The following is a 25,460-nucleotide window of genomic DNA, read 5'->3' as shown; positions in this document are numbered from 1 at the left end:
GGTAAAGTGAGATACTCTATACAGTTTTCTATGATTTTTTTCATTCTTGGATAATGTCTGTAGAAGGATGACAAGAAGTTTGTGTATATCTCTTTACGAATGCTTGCGATGGATATCCAAACAAATAATCGCCACGTTCAACTTCTACGTTGAGTACGGTAAGTACAGAAAATGGTACAAATTTGATGCTTGACCTCATTCATCAGTCATTACTTGCTTTTTTTACTAAATTTAAAGCAAGCAGAGACTTTTATCTGCCAACTGTTTTGCTTTATAACAATTATACTGACTGATCTTGCTGTGTATGAACCTTTGAATACAAAGAAGGTTCAAAACCAAATTCATCCCAATGAGGCACCATTGAATTTACTATCCTGTCAAATGGGGAGAGGACCATTTGTCCTCTCCTCCTATTCTGTAGCTGCATAAACAGAAATGTTAAATGGATGTCTGTAAAGAATGTTTAATTTACTATTTAGTTACAAATATTTTTTATTGTAATTGCAGTGTAGTTTTGCATTGTGCTGGTGAAGGCTGAGTCCATGCTTCCCGGCTGGATAAAATGTGTACTTTCATACATTAATATTTGCATTTTCAGTCTAAACTCTGTGTTTCTTCTAGTTCCTAATACGTTCGTTGTGGAATTGTCTCAAAGATGGAATTATGCTCAATATTTTTAGCCCAAAATATTAACATTTTGGTTTTCACGTGAACACTTTTGGATTTTCTTTTAGGACTGTGTTTAAAGATGTAACACCCCAAAACAGGTTGGGAGAGGAAGACCACCTCAGTAGTGTATTGTATTAACAAACCATCCATGATCACATGCTTAACAAGGATTTCTTGTGGTACGGCCAGAACATTCCACCAAACTAGAATTCTTGCATTTTCTGGCCTTTAAGTGCTCGTCAGTGTAACCTTGTTAATTCATGAAGGTATTTTATGCTATCCTACAATAGTACGTAACCATTTGTTCCAGGTTTAAAGGAATTTGTTTATCCTTCAGTAAAATATCAGCGAATACGGACTGCTAAACATTCCTATCACGGAGCCAAACATCAATTCCCCTTTCTAACCATGGAATTCCTACAGCTTACTGTAAAGATGTTATTAAAAAGAGCTCAAAAAAAGGTCTTTCAGGCTTTCTTTGCTATTTCTATTTTATACTTTTATGCATGCCCCTGTGCTGCCTTGAATTCCAGAGCTAGAATATAAGGAAGTGCCATTAAAACGCAAATGTTGAAAAATAGTTGTCTTTTTGGAAGATACGAATGGCTCTAATTATATCACAAATTCTTATAAACGTTCTCTACAAGTTCATCCCATTTACCTTTAGGTACCTAAAACTTAGGAATGTATTTGTTCTTATCTGTGTACAATGTTCCACGCCATATTTTGCTAGATGCGATGTACAGCATGGCTGCTTTTGATTTTTGGATTAATTATTTGAAATAATTAATATTATATTAATATGTTATTTAATATATTAATATTAAAATAATTAATAGTAGTAAATAGAAAAGCTTTACATATCTTGACAGATTTTTAGATAGTGTGAAGGAGGAGAAATATAATTTACATGTCCAGGCTGCAGATACACCAGTAGCTGAAAGAACATCTCTCAATTACTGGAGAAGACGAAAAGGTATCAGCAAGCCATCAGAGATTCCTACTAACAGCCCAGCATTCACAGGTAAATGTCCCAAATTGACAAATTCTTTTGCATCCTTAGGAATGCTCATAGACTGTTGTCAGTTGTTGCAAGCCAGGAATGTTTATTTTTTGTGATTTTTTTTTTTTTTTTTTGATTAGTCATCTTCATTTCAACATAGGAAACCCCATGTTTATTCATTTGTGCTAGGCTCTAAGACTTCATCCTTAAAACTCCAACATTAAAAATTGCACAAGACGAACGCATTTTTATTGGCTTTGTTGTACTAGTCAGCTCTCCAAAGTGTAGGAGAGTTCCATTTTTCTTTATTTACATCTTGATTTTTCTCTGATTTTCTTTGCCTAGGGTTACATGAAAGAGCTCCCCTAGGGCTAGTGGATACGTCTTTACTAGATACGGAAGACGAAGTGAATTACTGGATTTTGCCACTAGATCTGGTGGCAAAATATCCCGTACTAGTTAATGACAACAGTTTGCTGTGGCTGCTTGAGAATGCAGCTCTGATCGAGTGCGAGTGCGGTGCGTTCTGCTTCATAGGTAACTGCTCTTTTTTTTAATTACTTTGACATTAATATAAAACTGTTTCCGTCTATGTTGTTAATAATTCTTTAAAGGTCAGAATCTTTTAATCTTTTGGTTTTGCTGTCTGCCAGTTTTACTGCCCTGTAATCAGTCAAGAAACCAAAACCTCTACCAGGTGGCTTCCAGTATACATGTACCTAAATTAACCCACTTATGGCCCTACTTATTTGGGTTTTATTAATCCAGCAGTTTTCTGAACCAAAAAGCATTCATGGTACGCATCAGGTACCAGAACTGCTGTGGAAAAATCAGTGATTGACAAAGCTTACACGGTGAGTCTAAATTTCTACTCGATCTTCTATCTTTTCATTTGGAAAAATAGCTTAATAATAGTTTCATAACTTTCTCACTAGTAAAAAAACCGTGTTTCATTCATTGAATAATCTTCCACCTTCAAAAAAAGACAAGTACTTCTCAAAAGTATGGCAGGATGGCATACGTCCTCCCATGAGATAGGATTTCATCCTCTTTGAGCTCAGCTGAGATGAGGGAGATGTGAAATGGCTGCAATTTTGCTCTGCCTGTCCTCTGATGTTAGCATATGGGACAACACCGGTTTAAATGCACGGTGGGATGGGACTGTGCGGGGCCAAACACGGATCTCGTGGGATGCTGTGATAAAACTAACCTAATTCTATGTATCCCCTATCGCTTATGCTGCGTCCTGTCTCCTCCAGCATAAACCTTGGCTTTTAGGATTGTGTTTTCAAAGACCAAGTGTTCCCTGCTGGCTGTCTCAGCTGTGTGTATGTGAATAGTAATACTGACGGAAATAACCTATTTTTGCTAAATTTGAGCAGTGGACAGAAGAAGTCAACACACATTTCCTGTGCTTTATTGTCAAGTTAACTTTCTTTGCACAGAGAAGATGATGTTGCCTGTTAACTTCTCCAACCGAGGTGCTGTGGGGAAAGAAGTTGTAATTCTGGGAATCCTGAGCTCATAGATGCTGTGAAGAGCTATAGAGGTAATATAATGTACGTAGCTATATATGTGCTTCCTTATATGCGCTGGTTTTAATATTATCTTGTGAAATTGGGTGTTTGAAATGGAAATTATAGTAATATGATCAACACTGAGGTGAGTAGTCTTAGCAACTCATTTCCATAAAATGTTGAAAACGGTAGGAAATACGGCGGTGATTATTAACCACTGACCTTCTGGGGCGCAGTCTTGACCTCATTTCCTTGCAGGCAGCTCCTCCGCGGTGTCCCCCACCCTGGCAGGGGCTGGGGGGCGGTGGAGGGGTCCCCGCTGCGCTCCCGGCTCTACACCGTGGCACTGGGGCTGCTGGTCAACTACCTGGATTCGGGTCCGGGACAGCTCCGCGTGGGCAGCGACCTGGGCAGGAGCTGCCTGCACCTCTCTGGCGACGGCGTCCTCTTCCAACACGCCAGGTACCTCCCTGACATCATATAGGCACTATCAACAATATCTAATGGGGTTTGTAGTTGAAAAGGGGTCCTGTTCTCAGCAATATTTAGTATTTGTAGTATTCATTTTCAGCTAAACTATAATTACAGGAGTTGGCATTCTTCTATTGTGTTGTAGGCTGGTAAGCCTAAAATCCCAAAGTAGTATAAGTAAACTTTTTAATGATCACGTGTTCTTAAAAACTTAAGATTTTACCACTCATTTGGAAAACTTTGTAAGGGATTTTCAAAAGTGTTTGGGTACAAGGTTTTCAGAAAAGTCACGCTGCTATGTCTAGTCCAAAAATGTAGACTTCTGAATACTGTGTTTGAACTTGGTCCTTTGAGACCGACTTCTCCATATTGTTAGCATTATTGCTCAGACTTACCAGTGTACTGGTTTAATAAAACCCCAATTGTATAGGAAAATGGCTCCTTAATGAATAATTAGCACCTCTTTGCTGAAATTGGTAAAAATGTAAAGGTAGGGGCCAGATATCTTTGCTGTGACAGAGGGATTTTTTTTAAATGCAGACACTCATTAGGTGAGTCATAAACTAGCCATTAAAATGCATATTTTTAATTCTCTCTACTGAAAAGTGTGTACCATTCTCTGCTGCTTGTGCTTTGAATTTGAAAACCAGAAGAAATCACGATGAATCGGTTGGTCGTGATTCAAAGTTGCCATGCAATTAGATGCTCAACCACACATATTTCCGTCAACCGCAAATTGAAAAACTTCCTGCACCTTTAACCACCTTTACATTTAGTACAAACAGATAACACCCAGTCTGTAAAGGTTGATAGAAGGACAACAGGAAGGTCAACCATGCAGTCAGCTCGTCTCTACCCCTCACATCTTGTCTCCACTTGCTGTTGGCATATTGAATGACCCAATGTAGGAGAAATACCATCATAAAAGCTTTATTCAAAACTACTGCAGATCATGATTTGATGGCTCCATTGCAATAACTTTATTTGTCAATGTTGGATTGTTCTCAATACAAAACTATTACGAGCAAAGCTCAGTAGATGAAAAAAAAGAAAATTTTTAGGGGAATTTGTATTTCCTGACTTGTACTCATTAAAAATAAGCAGTAAAAAATATAAAGCAAGGATAAAATGCTTAGTGATTCCCTCTCCTTTTGGATAGGAATTGGCTGGGAACTTGCTGACTTCCACTTACTGAAAATATTTCTGAAATCCAGGAGCTCGGTGCTTATTTGGACAAAAGGGACACCACATACGAGCCAATGAAAGATGCTTTAAAACGTTATCTGAAACAACAGATGCCAGCGGAGAGCAGAGATTATAGGAAGTCAAGATTTCTCAACAACTCTCTCACTTTAAATCAGAATGAGCAGTACTGCCTGGGTACAATAATCAAGTCAATGATTATTGAGGGGATTGTTAAGATACAAAAATAGCCTGGAGGTCCCACTGTTTGGTTTTTGTGTTTGGTTTTCCAAAGATCTACTGTTACCCCGTTGCTTTATCAACTGGCTGTTGCCAATAAGTGAGTACTAGAGTGGTAACATGAGGTTGTAGGTGAAATACAGAGCAAGTCTACACTGGATTTAGGTAATACTATTCATAGTTTTGGATAATTTTACTTGATAAACTTGCGAGTCTTATTCATGACTGAACTAATTTGCTAAAGCCAGTTCCTTCAAGCTTAGGCAGTCCAAGTTACTCTCATCCAAACACGTTCAACCTTAAAGATAGCAAAGTTTCTTTTGCTCTCACTTCTCTGATGTGGGACTGTTCTTACAACTCTTGCTATTAAACTAAGGAATCTCTTTCTAACTTCCAGCCCAAGTGGCATTCACAGCCACATTTTGCTCTTGCTAAAACTGACTTTTAACTTAAATGCTGTTTCCACTTTCTTTTATACCTTCTTCTCCTCTCATGCGTCTATGGAAAAATCATGACGCTTTCTATCAACCTTCATTGTGGCTATTTAACAAGAGTTAATATGTTCCTCCGACCTCTTTTCACCTATTCCCATTTCCCCATATTCATAGAATTTAGGCCAGAAGAGGTCTCGGGAGGTCATGTAGTCCAACTCTCTGCTCAGAGCAGGATCAGGTAGGTCGGGTTGCTCAGGACCTTGCCAAGAAAAACTCTTAAGTATCTCCAAGTATGGAGATCCTTCAGCCTTTCTGGACTCCTGTTCCAGTATTTGACTACCCTGTTCCAGTATTTGACTACCCTTGTATGACTATTTATTTAATTAGCACATCTAATTTCCTATGTCCCAACTTTTTTTCCATTGCCTCTTGCCCTAGGACTTTGTACCTCCAAGAAGACTCTGGCTCTGCCTTCTCTACACCTTCCTGCCTAGTTGTAGATAACGATAAGATCCTCCTCCATCTGACCTGTTCTTCATAAGGCTGAAGTTCTCTCTGCCTCTTCTGCTATGCCCACGTGCTCAAGGAGAGATATACTTAATCACACTCTGCACAAGCTAATCCAGTTTAAAACTTCCCAATATTTTAAAACTTCCCAATATTTTAAACTACACTATTACTAATTCTGCTGGAATTGGTTCCCTCAGTGACATCCTACAGTCTCATTTGTAGTTCCTTGTTCCATTGCCCATAATCCAGGAGGAAGCAGTTAAGGACCTGTTAAGCCACCTGGGCATCCACAAGTCTATGGGGCCTAATGGGATCCACCCGAGAGTACTGAGAGAGCTGGTGGAGGAGCTTGCCAAGCCACTCTCCATCATTCCTCACTACAAGAAGGATGCTGAGGTGCTGGAGCATGTCCAGAGAAGGGCAACAAAGCTGGTGAGGGGTCTGGAGCACAAGTCTTATGAGGAGCGGCTGAGGGAACTGGGGGTGTTCAGTCTGGAGAAGAGGAGGCTGAGAGGAGACCTCATCACTCTCTACAACTACCTGAAAGGGGGTTGTGGTGAGGTGGGTGTTGGTCTCTTCTCCCAACTAACTAGACATAGGACGAGAGGAAATGGCCTCAAGTTGTGCCAGGGGAGGTTTAGATTGGCTATTAGGAACAATTTCTTCACCGAGAGGGTGGTCAAGCATTGGAACAGGCTGCCCAGGGAGGTGGTGGAGTCACCATCTCTGGAAGTGTTCAAAAAACGTGTGGATGTGGTGCCTCAGGACATGGTTTAGGGGACATGGTGGTTCTGGATTAATGTTTGGACTTGATGATCTTGAAGGTCCTTTCCAACCTTGGTGGTTCTGTGATTCTGTGATTGGTGGCAATCTCCTTGAGATCAATGAGCACGGACATCCCTTTGCACAAACTTCCTGGTTCAAACGCCAGCTTCTAGGATCCTAATCGTATTTCCTATTGTTTATTTGCAAGTCTGGCTGCTTATTTTGCAGCAGTGACCTTACTTCCAGTTTACTCCACCCTTTGTGTAGGGGATGACTATCCTTCCAGTTTTGAGCCATCAGAATATTTCAGCAGAATAAAGTGAAGGAGGCTGATGTTCAAAGTATTCATCCCTGCCCCATATGAAAAGCGTGTATGCAGAAAGGAGTGAATTTTATCAGTTCTTAGACAGAATTCTAACCCTTGAGAAAGAGGGTTTGATCTTAGAAACAGCAGCTAATGAGTTCTGTGGTGTTATTGTGTAGCCTGTTGGGTAACACATGCTAGAAAAATAACTCTGACTCAAATGTCTTAGCAGTAAATGACGCTTCAGTTGTACATAGGTTATGGAAGATGGATAATCCCAAGACAATAGCTACATCAGACACGCGTATGCTAGTTTGCTTGTTTAGAGAGAGCAGAATCTGTTTATATCATTAGCCACAGCCCTCTAAATAATTTTTTAGCGTGACTTGCCTATATCTTCTGTAAAGGCCTGGGCGAGTGTAAGAAACACAATTCTCCAATCTGGAGCCCTTTTCAAAGTTTGCTATGTTTAGTTTCTTTTTTTTAAACATTTTTTTTTTAATACAGATGTATCTTGATTTCCCTAAAACAGCATCCTAGACCTTACTGACTATAAATAGTAATCTGACCTATACTATTAAAGACTTCAACAGAAGCTTTCCCAGATCTTTGTTGCTACACGAAGGTAGGATGTGGGTTGAATCCAGACTAAAATATATCCAAAGCTGTTACATCATACCTGATCCCTGTGCGTAAGAGCTCTCTGAGGCTTACACCTGCCCTGATAACTGTCATTTGAAAGGAAAAAATGCAGCGGGGTTCCTTGCAAAGATGGGGAATGATGCAGTAGCTCTATTCCAGGTTGCCCTGGAATTCCACTCGCTTTACACTTGCTGACAAGCTGAGTCTTCACTTTCAAAGACCTTTTAGGTTTTCCCTTTCTTTCCAGTGGAAATCAATTATTTCTTTCCGTGGCAATGTAAGAGTATACTTCGATTCAGCTACTTTAGGTGCCATAAATGAGCAAACGTGGCTAGGCGAATGCCTGTAGCCTTCTTGCTATTATTTTAAATCGATCGAGGAGAGGTGGTTTGGCTGCAGCAGGGATGGACCGAGTTGCCCGCTGCTCTGACGTTATAACCTGACTGTTATAACCTGACTTGCCTTTTGATTGATTTCACTAGAGAAAGCACAAGAGTTCCAGCTCTGTGTGCATAAATACACTCTATTAACCTCACCCTTTCAAAGAATTATTGTTATTCACAATATTTTCATGTAAAAGCCACTGGTTTATTACTTTTGTAGCTGTAACAAAATAATTACTACTTGCAGTTATTTTAATTGTTGCTTTTCCATTTGTTACTCCATCTCTAGGTGCAGACTGGACAGCAGAAGTATCCATATGCTCACTGCATCAGACTGTGAAAGTTTACGTAGGAAGTAACTGGTATGAGACTTACTGACTTTACTGAAGGTATGGCTAATTAATCGTCTTTGGATTGCCTTCACCTGAACCTTCCTAGACAGAATTCGTAATTCTACAGACTAGAATCTATATTTCCAGTAATAAGTATTATTAGAATGGCTTTGACCTGAAAACTTGGAATTACCAGAGCTTCAGAGGTAGACTGGGCATTTTATACTGAGGGAGGTATGTTCAAGTACCTGAGGGAAATAAATCTTGGACTTCTGGGCTAATAATATAAGTAGAGTTGATGGAAGTGGATTAATTCTTTCACTGAGAAAAGAAAAATCCTGTTTGGATTTCTCTCCCTATATCATTAACAGTGGAAATACGGTCTTAAATGTATTTTTATTTCTGTAGTACCCAGAGCTGTTGTCAAATTACAATGTCTGTTGGATCATGCATGGTCAACATCTTCTAATCCATGGAGATGGGCAAGTGTTTCGGCACGTTCTCAACTTCCCAAGACTTGGGAAATTGTTTTTGCCAGCTGAATTTAAGTAAACAGAGTGAATGTGTTTCTTTTTTATTATTAGATGGCTGTAGGGGAAGCGAGCGTGGGGATTTGTGTTCTGATTTTCATAGAAATACCATCCAAAAGAATTATGACTTTTCCTTTTAGTCCTGAAGTAAGCTATTCTACCTAAACATCAATTATTGGGATTTAGAGATTGGGAGAGATGTTTTTGTTTCAATGTGTATGCCTTTATTTTAATGATCAATATGCCAGACACTTGCACCGCAGGGTGTATCACAGATTGGTGCGCTGTGTGCACGCCTCTAGCAAAAAGGAAGATGTGTTTTATTGATGAGATCCTTGCATCCCTCTTCAGATTGGTCTTTTTTTTTTTTTTTTTAAGTGGCAGGGATAGCTAAATCTGGCTAGTCCAGCTGAAAAATACTCCACCTGCCCCCTCTACTGGTATCTCTGTTCTCCTGCTGAAAAATATATCTCCCAAAACTGCAGCCATACAGGCATGGACGAACATGGGGTGCCTAAAGAGGAGAGGGCACTCTCCCTCCATACACATATCACTCTTAAGTCTCTAAACCTCATCAAACACCAGAAATTGAGGTGGCTTAAACACTCAGTCTCCTACGGGTATTCCTAAAATATTCCAACATATTTCACTTGTCCCCGAGATTGCCCAGAACCGACCTCTTGGTGTTACGGCTTCTTGCAGCCATTTCCCTGGGACTGATGCATCTCTTGCTGCTTTTTTAGGACTTTTTTTGCATTCAGCAATGAAGGTCTGCCCGGCATCAGAAGATCTCTTGGTGTCTTCAGTTCTTGAAGCCCTTGTTCGCCTACTAGAAACAATCCAACAAACCTTCACCGCAGATCAACAGCTGATGTGGTGATCTCATGCTAAAAATTGCCATTTTTAGCATGTTTAGCTGTTTCCCAGAGGAGTATGTATGTTCATTGTCTTCCCCAAAGTCAACAGAGATGTTACACCATTCTTTAATGGAAGAACTGGTTGCTTTCACGTCTGTCATCAAAGGCATAGGCAGCCAGATGTCGGACGCTGTGGTTATATATACGAGCGAACTAAGTATGTCTGGGAACACTTCTGGTTGTGAGGCCAGCCGCCTTTCCGCCAGTGATCTGCTTTAGCCTCCCGGAGACGGTGGCTTCACTCCTCCTGTCCACAGCAAACAGCTCCAGGAACGTCTGAACGGCCAAACCATCCCTGGGAATTGTTGGAAAGAGTGTAAATTGGGTAGGACCAAGCACAACGCTAGTGGCTTCTTAGCAGAGATAATCACGTTCTAAGGCGAAGAGTATTTCTGGGAATGGTGGATTTCCTAGTAGCCCATCTAACCCGTGAACCCTCTTTTTTTCCATATTGCCATATTCCAACTTTTTTCCAATTTCCATAGGGATTCCCTGTGGAAAATGCCACGATGAGTTTTCTACATGAGAAAAGTCCATGACTGTCACAGAGTAGAGTAGGATTCCTGCTTCTCAAAATCGGGTTTTATCAGCAATACCCATGGTTAATTAAAGAAGGGAAAAAAAAGGGCAGGGGGGGGAGAGATTTTCACTTAACTTTAGAAGGGCAATAGCTGGAAAAACTATTGAAAATAGCAAGTTTCACAAAGATTCAGAGGGGTGCTGCTGAACACCTCTGCTTTAGAAGCTCATTTCTGTTGCACCTTTTCGAAAATGTGTCGTCTAATTTGGGATTCCTGACATAAAATTCCGACTCTGCGGAAGTCAATGTTAAAATTCCTATATTTCAATAAACTCAGAATTTTTTTCTCATTGTTTGCATGCCAGATGTGAAACACACAAACAAACAAAAAATGGTTGGGGTACTTTTCAGTATTTAAAAAGATAGGCTGTTTGTCCATTCTTTAAAAGTCAGTTGTGTGAATGCATCTTTCATTTTGTGTAGCAACTGCCTAAGCTTCCAAAATTAATATGTATTTGGAAAAGATAATCTGGTAAGATAGTTCTATGGTGATTTTACAGTTAAGCTTCTTTACAACTTACAGAGAATGACCTGTCTTTTGCCAAGAAGCAGCGGACTACCAGATCCCTTCTCTTTTAGAGGCACTTCGTCACTCTGATGCGTACAGGTAGATAAAAATTCTTTTCTTTTTCTTGTCTAGCGCGTAATATCTTTTCAACCAACCTAGCAGTATTTGCCCTTTGAAAGGAGCACGATTTTCTTGGTTCCCTCTGAAACACAACCACTGGAGGATGAGCAATCCCACTATCTTCTGGGCCATGTTTTTTTCCCGTCAGTTCTTTGGTTTCTGGGACAGTAACAGAATAGTCCTCAGTCAGGTCTCCAACAACCAAGGAAAAAGGGCATCTGAGATACCCTCCCCGAAGTCCAGATATTGAGAAGATGGCAATGCAGGCTGAAAACCCTTGTCCAGAGACACCAGACTGAGCAGAGACAGCCTGATTTATTATTAGCTTTGGCTCAGCCCTGGCTTTGCCAAGCCCCAGCTGGTTTCTGTAGACCCAAAGCAGGATTTGCAGAGTGTAGAATGGCATATTTTTAATGCAGAATCTCAACAAAGCACTGAGACCAGCTGGAATTTAAATGTAGAGAAATGAACGTTGAAAATAAGCCATAACTTTTTGTGTATTAATTCATCATAGAACATTTTCTCAGCGACTTATTTCTCCATTGTGTTCTGATTTTCATAGAAATACCATCCAAAAGAATTATGACTTTTCCTTTTAGTCCTGAAGTAAGCTGTCCTATCTAAACATAAACTACTGGGATTTAGAGATTGGGAGAGATGTTTTTGTTTCAGTGTGTATGCCTTCATTACTTTAAAAATAAGATTTGATGTTTTCCTAAAAGATACCTTGCTATTAAAAAAGGAATTAGCCTTCGGTGTTACCGGAGACCCAGCCTCATAATCGCAGTGGTCTTCTCTGGCCTTATAAAATCTGTGAACCTGCAAACACTAGTGTTTTTCTTTTCTACTGTGCTCATGAAAGGGATGGAAAAACATTAAAATGTAGACCTTTTGGAAAGTCCACCGAACTGAGACATTTCAACTCCTGAATGCAGAGTACTAGATGCCCTAGCATGGCCCTTCTCTTCAGTATTTTTCTGAGAGAGCTCTGGAAGTTAGTGGATTCCTACTTAGGCTGCACATGGACCATTTAGGCACTTTAAAGCCAAAATATATTTATTAAAATCTTCCCAGAAGCTGGTGGGTCACTGCAGCAGGTTCTGAAGCACCAAGACTGTTTGCATCAGGATTTCCAACCTCATTTTACTGCCGTAAGAAGTTGTAGGCATGCTAGTGGTAGCAACCGCTATCCCACCAGTGGTGACAGCAGTTCCCAGCTTTTACTGTAGATCCCTATGAAGAAGAAATCGTAACTGTCTCTTCCGCTCTTCCCCATCCCAGAGCAGGAGCCCAACCTCACATTCCTGTAGAGCAAGAGGAGGATGTCAGAGGAGCTCTGAAGTACTCTACATGTGAACGATGCTCTGTTACACTCCTAGGAGGTTTTAGCTAAGGACTAGCGCTGCTCTAACCTAGACTCCTCCAATGGTCCTTGGTGCTTTCCCAGCAAGAAAGGTGTCAGCATCTCTATCGTACACACCAAAGGCCTCTCTCAAAATCAGACAATTGGGGTTTTGTCCCAATTCTTCGCTAGGTCATTGGTCAGCTCCCTAGGCAATCTTAGCAAATCTCTGTCTACAGGAGACAGAGAGCAGCAGCTACTCCATCCTTCCAGAGTTGTTTCACCACCCAGCAACTGCTGTGCAGCTCAGGTAGGAGCTGCATTTAAGAGGACTCAAAATTCAATTTTGAAACCGTGAGTGGAGATGGTTGACCTGAATCTGACTAGCTTGCTCCCCAAAGCATCTAGAACCTCCTCATAAAAAGAGAGGAGGGGCAGAAAAAAATCTCCAAATACGATGTCAGGTGGACATGGCTTGGGTTGATCAGCAAGGCTTATAAATCCATTGGTCAAAGTGTTATGGATGCTGAAACAGGCAAGAAATCATTTTTGCCTCCTGTGTATCTGCAGCATCACGTCTGGGAGATTCCCATCATAGGTGGGCAATGAAAACTCCTGATCCTTTGCTACCCTCGTATTGTGTACTAGTGATAATTGTGAACTCCCCCCATTCCCCAGTAGTTTAAAAGTAACTCATAAAACAATGTGATGTACACGGATCTGTTGGTGACTGGAAGCTCCTTTTACAGGTTGACCAGTGGAAAAAGTTCTATAATAATTGTAAAAATTTTCCAGGTTATGGATCCAAAGCAATGAATTTCGCAATGAAGTTTATTGTCCGTGTAGAAGATTAGGTATCATGTCTTGGAATAAGGAGCTTGAGTTCAGGTTCAGCAAAGACCCAAAAGAAGTAAGGAGTATCCTGAGTGCTGGGTTTTTATTCTGTTTTTATCCAATTGTTGGGATATCTGCACGGCTCGGCCTTGAGAAGAAGGAGCTGTGGTAAACAGCTAAGAAGCAGCACTGTATAAGAAAAACAGGATGGAACCCGGACCACGTAGCAGTAACCGCAAGTAGGAGGAGTATGATAATGCAATCTTTAGGGCTAAGCCAATGATTGTAAGACAAGTATGCATAAGGTAGAACTTAGTGTATAAATATGGGTAAGGTTTTGCAATAAAGTTGAAGCTTGCTTTATCACTCATATTGAGTCGACTGCTTGCCTTCCCTCGCTCGTCGCAAGTGGCGCCCGAACAGGGACCCCATCCTTGTTTTTCACCGGACAGCGAGATCGGAGAAGCACTGGTAGCAGCGACCAGGGAGCAGAAGATCGGCGGACGCTGCCGCGGCGCGCCTGATCCGTGCTTGAACCCAGGATAATTAAGAAGGGGTTCGCCGTCTGAAAGAAGGCTACCCATGGGAAAAAGCTGCAAAAATAATTGACCGGATAATTAAGAAGGTCAACGTAGCGCGCAATGGAAATAGAGGTAGCATTCGAAATCTTAAAATGCTTTTTAGAAAAGCGGGGAGTAAGCCAATTAAAAGATCTGGCTGGGTTAATTGCGTTAGGGAAAGCGAAAGGGTTTTTTAAAGACCCTGAAAGTATGTTTGAAGTAGACGAGTGGCGTTCTTATGGAGATTGTTTGTGGGATCTAGTAATCGATGATGATAAATCAGCAAAAAAGTTAATGAAATCTTGGAGAGATGTTATTAATTGCATGAAAAGATATAAAGCTGAAAAGCAAATAGCTACAGCTGCCTCTGATCGGCTCGAGCAGTCCGATCCTGCCGCTGGACGTCTCACAGCAGGGGGTGACTATTTTTCACCTCCGCCTTCGGGAATTCCTGTTCCCGTCGTTCGCCGACCCTCTCATCCCCCTCCTGATCCACTGACAGAAAGGGCTTGTCCCTCCGCACCGCCGGCGGAGAGGGAGGGGGAGAGGGGAGGTCCAAGAGAGGAAGAGAGGGTAGACAGTAGCGGTCAGGAGACTGCTCAAGCTGATAGTCTTCTAAAGGCCACCCCCAAACCATCCCAAGCTCATCGACAGCTGCGTTTAGTGCGGATTGGTTGGGACAAAATAGCACGAGAAGCTGTTGAACAAAAAGATTTTGATTTATTAGATCAAATTAACCCTCAAGCCTTCCCGGTAATCTACCAGGTAGATAATGCGGGGGCTATGACTGGGGTGCATGACGCCCTAGATTGGAAAATATTAAATCAATTACGAAACACAGTTAATGAGTCGGGAGTGCATAGCGAGCCTGCAAGGCAAATGCTAAACTGTATCTGGGGTAGCGGGATGCTATGTCCAGAAGATACTAAGAACATAATGAGACTTATTTTGAAGCAATCACAACAATTACTTTGGCAAGCCCACTGGCAAAGACTTTGTGAAATATCTGCGCACTCGCCTCGAGCCCCAAATGATCGTTTGGCTGGAATAACTGTAGAACAGCTAATGGGTATAGGTCCTTTTGCCTCTGTAGAAATACAGATGCAAACTGGCCCAGACGTGTTGTTAGAATCTATGAAGTTAGCGCGAGAGGCCTTGCAGAAAGTTAAAACTGCACCAGTTACTCCCTCATATATGTCAATTAAACAAGGGAGAGAGGAGCCTTTTGCATCTTTTGTAGATAGAGTCACAGACGCTATTAACCACGCAGATATGGCAGATTTTATGAAAGGACCTTTGCTGAGACAGTGTGTATTAGAGAATTGTAATACTTACATGAAGGGCATCCTTGTCACCTTACCCTTAGACGCCAGCATAGAAGTCATGTTAGAGCGAATGAGTAGAGTTCCTGTAGGAGCTCAAGCCGTGTTAGCTGAGACAATCAAAGAACTAGGGGAAAATTTAGTCAAAGCGCAGGGACAGGCGTTTGCAGCCCTTGCCCCACTGAAGCCTCCGGATGCCCACCAAAGCAAGACGACTGGCCGAAGAGAGTATAAGTGTTTCCGATGTGGCCGCCCAGGACATATCCGCCAACAATGTCGGGAGCCACAAGTGTGGTGCCAGAACTGTCAAATGAACAATCATAATACTACAGCCTGCCGGCGTTCGGGAAACGGGAAACTGAGCGCCAAGAGCCGCAGCGCGCCGACACCAATTGCGGCTCCGGTCACCTTCAGACCAATGGCAGCCCCCAACCAAATAACAGTGCAGAGAAATCAGACGCCATTGCCCAGCTTCGACCAGCAACCCAACTTCGACCAGCAACCAGGGGGAGCCTCGGACTGGATCTGGCGACAGCAGTAGATGTCACGCTAATTGACGACCGGCCGCAAAAAATTGCTACAGGAATTAAAGGACCCATAGTTATCAATGGACAATCTCATGGAGCGTTGTTGTTAGGGCGATCATCCAGTGGTCTCCAAGGACTTTTTATATTACCAGGAGTTATCGATTGTGACTTTACAGGAGAATTCTATATAGTTGTACAAACAAACTTCCCACCAGTTCATATCCCAAAGGGAAGCCGCATCGCCCAACTTGTACCGATCCAACAATTAACTCAACAGATGGCAGCGGAGACCGCTCAATTTCGTGGATCAAGTGGATTTGGATCTACAGGAGGACTGGTAATGTTAGCTATACCAATGAACCAGCGCCCACTCGCTCGCGTCACACTTTTACATGGAACTGATAAAAAACAGCTATCAGCACTTTTAGACACGGGTGCCGACATTACCATCATCGCCAACAACCAGTGGCCTAATCACTGGCCTTTACAGAATGCAATAGGGGGAGTAGAAGGAGTGGGAGGAACGGCATCTGTTCAGCGCAGTCAACAAAGAATACACATTGTCATTGATGGGAGAATTGCATCAATTTATGTGACAGTTATGCCCCTACCAACAGGAGTTAACGCACTTATTGGACGAGATGTGCTGAATCAATTAGGAGTTATTCTTACTACAGAACCACCTTTTTAGGTACGGTCACTGCCACGTGGACTTTCCCGATCCCGTTGAAGTGGCTAACAAACGAGCCTGTATGGATCAGGCAGTGGCCGTTGAAAAGGGAAAGTCTGCAACAAGCACATCTGTTGGTGCAAGAGCAACTGATGCAAGGTCATCTCAAACCTTCTACCAGTCCTTGGAATACACCCATATTTGTAATCAAGAAAAAATCCGGAAAGTATCGACTACTTCATGATCTGAGAGCAGTGAATCAACAAATGCAAGCTATGGGAGCCCTGCAACCAGGCCTTCCAAATCCGGCCATGTTACCCACAGGATGGCATCTTTTAATAATTGATCTGAAAGACTGGTTTTTTTACAATTCAGCTGCACCCCGATGACACTCAAAGATTTGCCTTTACCTTACCAGCCATCAACAGAGAAGGGCCTGATTTGCGGTTTGAGTGGACTGTATTACCTCAAGGCATGAAAAATAGTCCCACCTTATGTCAATTGTTCGTTGATGCAGCTTTAAAGCCTGTTCGAGAGGCATGGCCCCAAACAACTATCTATCACTATATGGACGATATCTTGTTTGCACAAGATCGACCTTTTTTGATGCAACAAGAAACATTTTTACAACAGCAGCTTCAAACTAAAAATCTCATGATAGCAGTAGAGAAAATCCAGCGGTCTCCAGTGTGGAAATACCTTGGCTGGAACATCAGTGAATCACAAGTGAGCCCACAAAAATTAACCATACGAACAGAGATTCACACCTTAAATGATGCACAAAAACTATTGGGTGACTTACAATGGCTGCGTCCTGTGGCAGGAATTACAAATGATGAGTTAGAGGTCTTACGTCCCTTATTAAAAGGAACCAATCCAGCCAGCGTCGTCACACTGACAGAGCCACAAAAAACCATGATTCAAGAACTCAGTGCCCACATCGTTGACCGAGCAGTGGATCGTACTGACCCTGACTTACCTGTGGACTTAACCGTTTTGCACGGCCCTACACATTTTATTGGTGCACTCACGCAATGCAAAAAGAAAAAGGGGGAGACTGTGAGAGTATTAGAATGGATCTTTACCGGAATGCAACCAAAGACTACAATTCAAGAGAAGACACAAAATTTAGCGGAAATTATCCGGAAAGGGAGATCACGCATCTTACAAATTACCGGAACAGAACCAAATGTTGTGTATTTACCAATACATAGAGAAGATCTAGAGTGGGGGCTACAAAGATCGCCGGCATTACAGTTGAGTCTACTGAGTGAAGCTCTAGACATTAAGGTAGAGTCACTAAAAGCACCTTTGTTAAAATGGATTAGTAATAATGATTGGATAGAGCGGCCGAAACGCAGTGAACGACCTCTATCAAATGCTGTTACGATATACACAGACGCAGGAAAAAGGTCACGAAAAGCGACAGCAACGTGGCACGAAGATGGTCAGTGGAAACATCAACTCCTTTAAGCAGAAACAGGTGATTCCCTACAAACATTAGAATTGGCTGCTGTTGTTTGGTCATTCCTGCAATGGATGCACAAGGAACTGAACATAGTAACTGACTCGATGTATGTAGCGGGTATCGTAAATCGCATTGAAGACGCTCAAATCAAGGAAGTGCAGAACCTGCGGCTGTTTGAGCTACTTCGACAACTGCAATCAGCCATACAGCAACGCACACTACCTTATTGTATCATACATATCAGAAGCCACAAGTGGTCTGAGGGACTTGGAGAAGGGAATGCACGTGCTGACCAACTCGTGTCCATGGCGGCTCCCCTGAATGAGTTTGTGAAGGCACGGGAGGCACACAGTGCTTTTCACCAAAATGCGCGAGGTTTGCACCGACAGTTCAGTATCACCATGGAAGAAGCCAAGGGGATTGTGCGGGCCTGTCCTACGTGTAGCCATCATGGGCCTGGTCTCGGGATCGGTGTGAATCCCAGGGGACTCGAGGCCAGAGAATTGTGGCAAATGGATGTGACTCACGTTGCTGACTTTGGCAGATTGAAATATGTACATGTTACGATTGACACCTATAGCAAATTTATATGGGCCACGGCACAGACAGGGGAACGAGCACTCCACGTAATGTGACATTTGACTAGTTGTTTTGCAGTTATGGGAGTACCACAAACGATAAAAACTGACAATGGCCCTGCCTACATAAGCGTCAAGATAAAACGTTTTTGCCAAATATGGGGAGTGCGACATACTATTGGTATTCCACACTCACCCACGGGACAAGCTATTATTGAAAGAGCACATCAAACGCTGAAACAATATTTGCAAAAATTTAGGGAAATCTCAGATGTACAAGAAAGACTTGTTAAGACTCTTTTTGTGTTAAATCATTTATGTATTTTTGTAGACCAGAAAGAGCCACCAGCATGGGTGCATAGCTATCCTAAAGAAAATAAGGATGATAAGCCAGTTTTTGTTATGTATAGAGATCCAGCAACCGGACTGTGGAAAGGTCCAGCAGAAGTGAAGTATATGGGTAGAGGTTATATGTGTGTACTTACTCCCACAGGGCCAAAGTGGATTCCAAGCCGCTGGACCAAAGCTGCTATTGCTGATGATGATCAGCGTAGTTCTACTCGTACTGGTCCCAGCGATACTGTTACCTGACCGTACGAACTTATGGGTGGCGTGGGCGAATAAAACTGGGACGACAGACTTTTGCCTGAGTTCAGCTACGGCAACTGAGCCCTTTAAAACACGCTTGAACCCCACGTTAATAGCTGTCAAGTTTGGGTCTAAGTGGATGCTTACACGACTTAATAAAAGGGGCAGTTGTTATAGTACTTGTTATCTTAATACTAATGCTTATTTGTACCATGTTTATTGCATTGTCTACAAGGAATGGTTCAAAGGGTAGTAAAGAATGCTTGGCTAGCTAATAACTCAAATGAGTATCTTACACACCCAATGAATGAGCTTTGTTAGATAATCACGCTCAAAACAAAAAGGGGGAGAGGCTACCACATTACCCTAAGAATGTTTGAATAAAGCCTTATATGTGTTAAATTATTTGCGGAAGGAGAAAGGACCTTTTCAACTGCTAACCAGGGGACGAGGTTGACGGTGGTGGCTGTTTTACCCATGGTTTTACCCATGGTTTTACCCACTTTGCTGGTGCCTCGAAGTGGGTGAGGCCATGGGTGGGGCAGTCGCCATCGTCATCGTTGGACACATCATGACACTATCAGGTGTCATCGCAATCTGGATGCCACCTCAGTCAAAAGAAAATGTAGGGGTAAATCACACTGAAATTTGCGGTATCATGAGATGAACGTGGAAAGCTTTTGAGGCAAAGTGTTCTATAACTACAAATGCTTTGGTAAGATATAATATTGGTCTTCATAGCCTTATACAAGTACCTTTTTTCTATCACTAGGAGTAGTTTATATCACTAGAAGTACTACAGCTAGAATTGTTTTGCTTTGTAATATTCTGCTATTGACTTAAGCATAAGTTGATATGTGACTGCTGAGTTATGAAAAAATGCCGTGTGAACAAAGCCTACGAACCAATAGACGGGAGGGCTGTGGCGCGTGCAGCACGTCTGGCCAGCGGGCGCATACGCCATAGGCTCCCTGTGTTAAAAGGTGACAAGTGAGGTGAGTTCCGACACTCGCTGGCCACGTGTGTCGAAACTCGTTCCTCTACAAATGTGTAATACCGGGATTTCCTGAAGGGCAGTGGGCCGGTGTACGGCAAGGCCACCGTTGCCTCCGTGGGGACGCCCACGTAAAGCTGGCACCTACCGACTGCTGGGCTGAGTTCGCGGCACAGGACGATACAAGAATGTACAGAGGGTCCATCTTTCTCACAGTCCTCGGGTTGCGAATGATCCATCAGGTTTTGTTTATACAAAAACAAAAAGGGGGAGATGTTGGGATATCTGCCCGGCTCGGCCTTGAGAAGAGGGAGCTGTGGCACTGGGAAGCTGGTAAACAGCTGGACATCTGCAGGGCTCGGCCTTGAGGAGAAGGAGCTGTGGTAAACAGCTAAGAAGCAGCACTGTATAAGAAAAACAGGATGGAACCCGGACCACGTAGCAGTAACCGCAAGTAGGAGGAGTATGATAATGCAATCTTTAGGGCTAAGCCAATGATTGTAAGACAAGTATGCATAAGGTAGAACTTAGTGTATAAATATGGGTAAGGTTTTGCAATAAAGTTGAAGCTTGCCTTATCACTCATATTGAGTCGACTGCTTGCCTTCCCTCACTCGTCACATCCAATGACTGTATGCTTTAAAGTCAAGATCCTCTGGTTTGTGTTAGCTTGGTCTAAACCCCCCAAGCCTACACTCTTTTAGATTCTCCTTTTGGTCTTGCGGGTGGCACTCCTGGTTATGTAGAGAGCCCCTGTCCCCAGGGGTGGGAAGTGTTTTCACGCAGATTTCAGTGTGACTTGGGAACTGGGGTGCTTTGCTGGGTCACAGGAGATACGGGTTCTGCCCCTCTGGGCAAGGAGGACCTAGAAGCCAAATCTCCTGGTTCCCAAGTGGTAAAGATGGGAACGGCAGCAAGCTTAAGTAGTGCAGAGGCAAGATAGGAGCCTGCAGAAACTCTGTCTTTGAAGTCAGCGGAAAGGGAAAAAGGACTTTCTGCTCAAGTCTTTGAATACTTTTGGCCCTTGGTTGGACACCAGTATCTGGAAGTTGCCTTCAGCCTCCTGGAGAAAGGCAGAAGTCAGGGGCTGCCTCTGTAGCATTTACCTGCCGAGATCAAACTGCTCCACCCTGTAGCTTAACGCTGGCGTTTGTGCAGTAGAGTGGTTGCACAGCTTGCTTTAACTTGCCAAACAACCCTTCTTGTACAGAATATGCTGCTGTCAGTTGGGATAATCAAGATTATCTTGGTTGTAGCGGTAGCAGGGATGTTGAGGTGCTGCTTGTGTGCCCTGGCCACTTCAGCGTCCAGCTTCAGGTTTAACAAAACCCACTGATAGGATTGATAGGATTGGCCACCCAGGTGGCCAAGAAGGCCAACAGCGTCCTGGCCGGTATCAGGAATAGTGTGGCCAGCAGGAGTAGGGAAGTGATTGTGCCCCTGTACTCGGCACTGGTGAGGCCACACCTTGAATACTGTGTCCAGTTTTCGGCCCCTCACTACAAGAAGGATGTTGAGGTGCTGGAGCGTGTCCAGAGAAGGGCAACGGAGCCGGTGAGGGGTCTGGAGCACAAGTCTTATGAGGAGCGGCTGAGGGAACTGGGGTTGTTCAGTCTGGAGAAGAGGAGGCTGAGAGGAGACCTCATCACTCTCTATAACTACCTGAAAGGGGGTTGTGGCGACGAGGGTGTTGGTCTCTTCTCCCAAGTAACTAGTGATAGGACGAGAGGAAATGGCCTCAAGTTGCGCCAGGGGAGGTTTAGGTTGGATATTAGGAACAATTTCTTCACCGAGAGGGTGGTCAGGCATTGGAACAGGCTGCCCAGGGAGGTGGTGGAGTCACCATCTCTGGAAGTGTTCAAAAAATGTGTGGATGTGGAGCTTCAGGACACCGTTTAGGGAACATAGTGGCGTTGGGTTAATGGTTGGACTTGATGATCATGAAGGTCCTTTCCAACCTAATGATCTGTGATTCTGTGATTCTGTGATTTGAGGTGATTCAGGACAGCGTTAACATCAGCGCTGAGTTATCGGGGCAGGGTTTAGAGCGCCTTAAAGCACTGTATGCCCCGTGAAAGTGAGAATGCATTTTCCAGGATTAAGAACTCGGTCCTTAAATGCTTGTATTATGAGTAAAATACTTCAGCTATTAGGAAAGGCAACAGTTAGGCTTCATTCCAGATCAGTTAGAAATAACATTTTACCGTATTTTTAGGTGTCCTCGTGTACAGCTCTGGATTTGAGTAAATGCTATAGTAATACATAGAGTAATATAAAAGATCTGAAGGGAAAGCAAGATATCAGTGGGGAGAAGGCAAAGTATTCCAAAATCATTTCATGGGTGAGAGGGACAAAGCGAAGCAATACACTTGGAGGACACGATGCCTCCTCGGACAGCCTGGCAAACTCCAGCTACTACGAACATTTGGTAAACCCTCCAAGGAGGAGAGAAATGAGAAGCAGTTTAACGAAAAAAGTTGAAAGTAAAGACTCAGCAAGTCACACCCAGAAATTAATTTCCCTGGTAAAGGAATGGGATGCGGTGAGCTCCAAGAGGTGTGGGTTGTTTTTTTTTTTGGGGGGGGGGGGGCATGTAAGAACATCCAATGGTTGTATCGCAGAGAGAGTATCTCGGTACAACGCTCCTGACAGGGACAGAGGTGTCAAAGCTCCTATTGCCTCTTTTCTTGGAAAAACAAGCTTTACTGTTCCAGGAAGCAACCACGTTACCCAAGATGAAGTCGGGGCTGAAGGAAAGCAGCCGGAGCAACACGCGTTGACATGGAGTTTGCCAGTTGCTCCAAGTGCTGGAACATATCGATTCAGCACCAAAAAAACGACTCCCGCCGTAGGAAACGATGCAGGGAATACAAACAAGGAGCAACCAGAAGGTCAACGACTGCTTTGTGATTGTTGTTTTTGGAGTAATTAACTAAATTACTTGTATAAATAAGATACTCTGATCATGCTGATGAATTTCAGGACAGTCTCAACCTCTTTCTTGTTCTTCTGCTCGTAGGAAGTGTTTCCAGTGAAGGAGGAAGCAAGACCTTGCAAATGACATTCATCCCTATAAAAGACAGTGCGTTGATTGCCAGCTGCTAAGCAAGGGCTGGGTTATACCGCTTGTCTATGCGGAGCTTAACGCTAAAAGTGTCTTTGCCAGAAAGGTGGAGCTGCTTTTAGATTCACCGGCATCAATGAATTGTTCTTTAACAGTCTCCTTGTTCCTCTGCCTTTAGAGCTGTGCAAAGGAACAGTGAAGCTGGTTTAAGTTATCCATAATACAGAAATCTGTAATTTAGCATAAAGACGGGAAGAGTTTTACGCTAAACCCAGAAGTTTCCACAGGCACGTGTAAGAGTTAGAAAGATTTACCTCATTAGCAAAGATAAGATATTAAATGCAAACGCAAGAAACCTCAGTGGAAAGTCTCAGCCCAGGACTACTTCTGCCACCCTGAGAAGGATGGGATTTACCCCGTACCGCTTCCACCGTGGGTAACACGGCAGGTTGTCACAAAATCGTTGGCAAAGCAAAATGTGTTAATAACTGTAATGTTATACCTTAATATAAGATTGCAAATTATTTGGTGTAAAGGTTGTCATTTACTCCCTAGCGATGTATCACCTTTACCTAGCAAAACATCATGACAGAATAGAGACAGAGCAAGGTATAAACTTCAAAAAGATGATGTCAATATTGTGGTCATGCTTACCGACGTGTTCATCCTGTTACTACTGATCCAAGCTTTGCTGTAAAACCCAACCTATGTTAAAACCCAACCTGTGTTCCTGCAAAGAAACAAGGGACAGCAACAAACTGACGTTGTTCTGGCAGACCACGGAAACGTGGCATTGATTTTTCGAGTTGAACGTCCTCTGGTTTTAGGCAGTGATGGCTTTTCCACAGGCGACGAAGAGAGCGTCGTTTACAGAGCCCTACGGGGTGGCAGCCAGCTGGAAACGCCAAAGGCTCAAGCGCTATCCGCAGGTATGAACTGTAAATAGCTCTAGGATCTTGTGGCGGAGTTTTTGGTATGAAAACCATACTTTCTGTCATGGTTTGATGTCAGTTGTGACCAGCTGAGAAGGTTATTGCAGCCGAACTGTTGCTTACATTTAATTCTTCAAAGCAGCTGGAGAGCAGCTGCCTAATACAGCAGGTGAATATTTCCCTTGAATCTTTACTGGTGAAGCTCTTTAATGCATCAGGAAAGAGGCAGTGGCCTGAAAAATATTTATTTTTTTTTATTCAGGCAAAGCCTTACATCGAGCTCAGGTTTGAACACTGGCGGTTAGGACTCGGTTGCAGGAAAGGCCAAAGGCTGGATAACTGAAACGGTGAAAGCTAAATGGCAGCCTTTTATTTTCCTAATGTGTTTGTGTTCTGTCAATTGTTCTTTCTGGATGTAGCTCTTCTTACCTTTGCCCTCTCACAAGAGGAGGTATTTTATGCCAGGAAGTGCCACTTTTTCCTGACTGATGTCATCCTAGACTCAGCAAGGCAGAAAGATCCCAAAGAAATCACAGCCGAAGTCGGAATCCTTGTGCACAGCCTGTAGGTAGGTACAAGTTCCTAACAGCCCAGATGAACTGTGCTTTAAAAAAAAAATAAAAATTCAGCACTGTAACCCCTTCCCTGCAGCCCTGGGCAGTCTGGTACCTTGGAGTGGTGAAGAGGTTTGAGCCTCCTGTTGCTGCTGCAGTAATTAAGAAATAAATAGATAGCTGTGTGTCCTGCCCCCCCAGGATCTTCCTTGTCCTCCAGGAGATGAGGAGAAAGGTGGAGTGGGACTCGAGCTTGCCCTCACATTTTCCTCCACTAGTACGCACGAGACCCATTCCAGCCCTGCTACCTCACACCAATCCTCGTTAATTTTACTAATAATTAACCCTGCCCAAGGGTTAATTCCACTAACAAGGGCATGGTGCTTTCTGGGCACTCATCAGCACACCCAGCTGTTGGCATGATCACATTGTGCTTGGTATTTTAGATGCATTGCATCATGCCCAGGGAGTTTGTTGCCAATTTACTGAACACTGAGTATTCTAGAAGGGACAGAAATGTTCAGGAAAAGCCACTTCCCTGGGTGGAAGTAAGTAGCGTTTGCCACCAGGCGCTGAGGTGCTGCTGGCTTTCTCCGAATCCTTCACTGTTCCCAGTTTTGTTTGCAGAGCGACTTAAATGCGTGGGGGACATTTTGCAGCACAGATTGACTAATGTCACATGTAGCCTTAATAATAGACTTAAAATTGTGCTGCTAATTTAGGTGACTGCCCACAAAAAAAGCAGGCAGAAGACTTGCAGGGTCGTTAATAAATAGAAAGAGGCAGCGATGCCTCTGTCCTGCAGACGGTGGGCGATTTAACCGTGGCTTTTGCAGTTCGCCCTGCACAGCCACTGCCTGGGCTTGCTGATCCGCAGAGGGTTTGCTAGATGGGTCTCGTACTTTGTCTTGGAAATGTAA

At 43.2% G+C, this 25,460-nt stretch overlaps 1 protein-coding gene across 1 annotated transcript; it reads left to right on the top strand.

Moving 5' to 3' along the window:
• Positions 1–67: 67 nt before the first annotated feature.
• On the top strand, positions 68–24,827 carry KCTD19 (potassium channel tetramerization domain containing 19; the record flags this gene model as incomplete). The annotated part of the gene is given in 13 exon segments (XM_082005618.1): positions 68–158; positions 1,550–1,693; positions 2,018–2,209; positions 3,405–3,651; positions 4,820–4,838; positions 4,842–5,040; positions 8,410–8,493; positions 8,496–8,509; positions 8,861–9,000; positions 11,003–11,006; positions 11,010–11,086; positions 23,886–23,983; positions 24,352–24,827. Coding segments are annotated over 13 exon segments (1,512 nt in total). The 3' UTR covers positions 24,555–24,827.
• Positions 24,828–25,460: the final 633 nt, after the last annotated feature.

This window comes from Phaethon aethereus (genome assembly GCF_964289735.1).
Source record: "Phaethon aethereus genome assembly, chromosome: 13".
NCBI lineage: Eukaryota > Metazoa > Chordata > Aves > Phaethontiformes > Phaethontidae > Phaethon > Phaethon aethereus.
The sequence above is the reverse complement of the archived record's forward strand: the minus strand, read 5'-3'. Positions and strand labels throughout refer to the sequence as shown.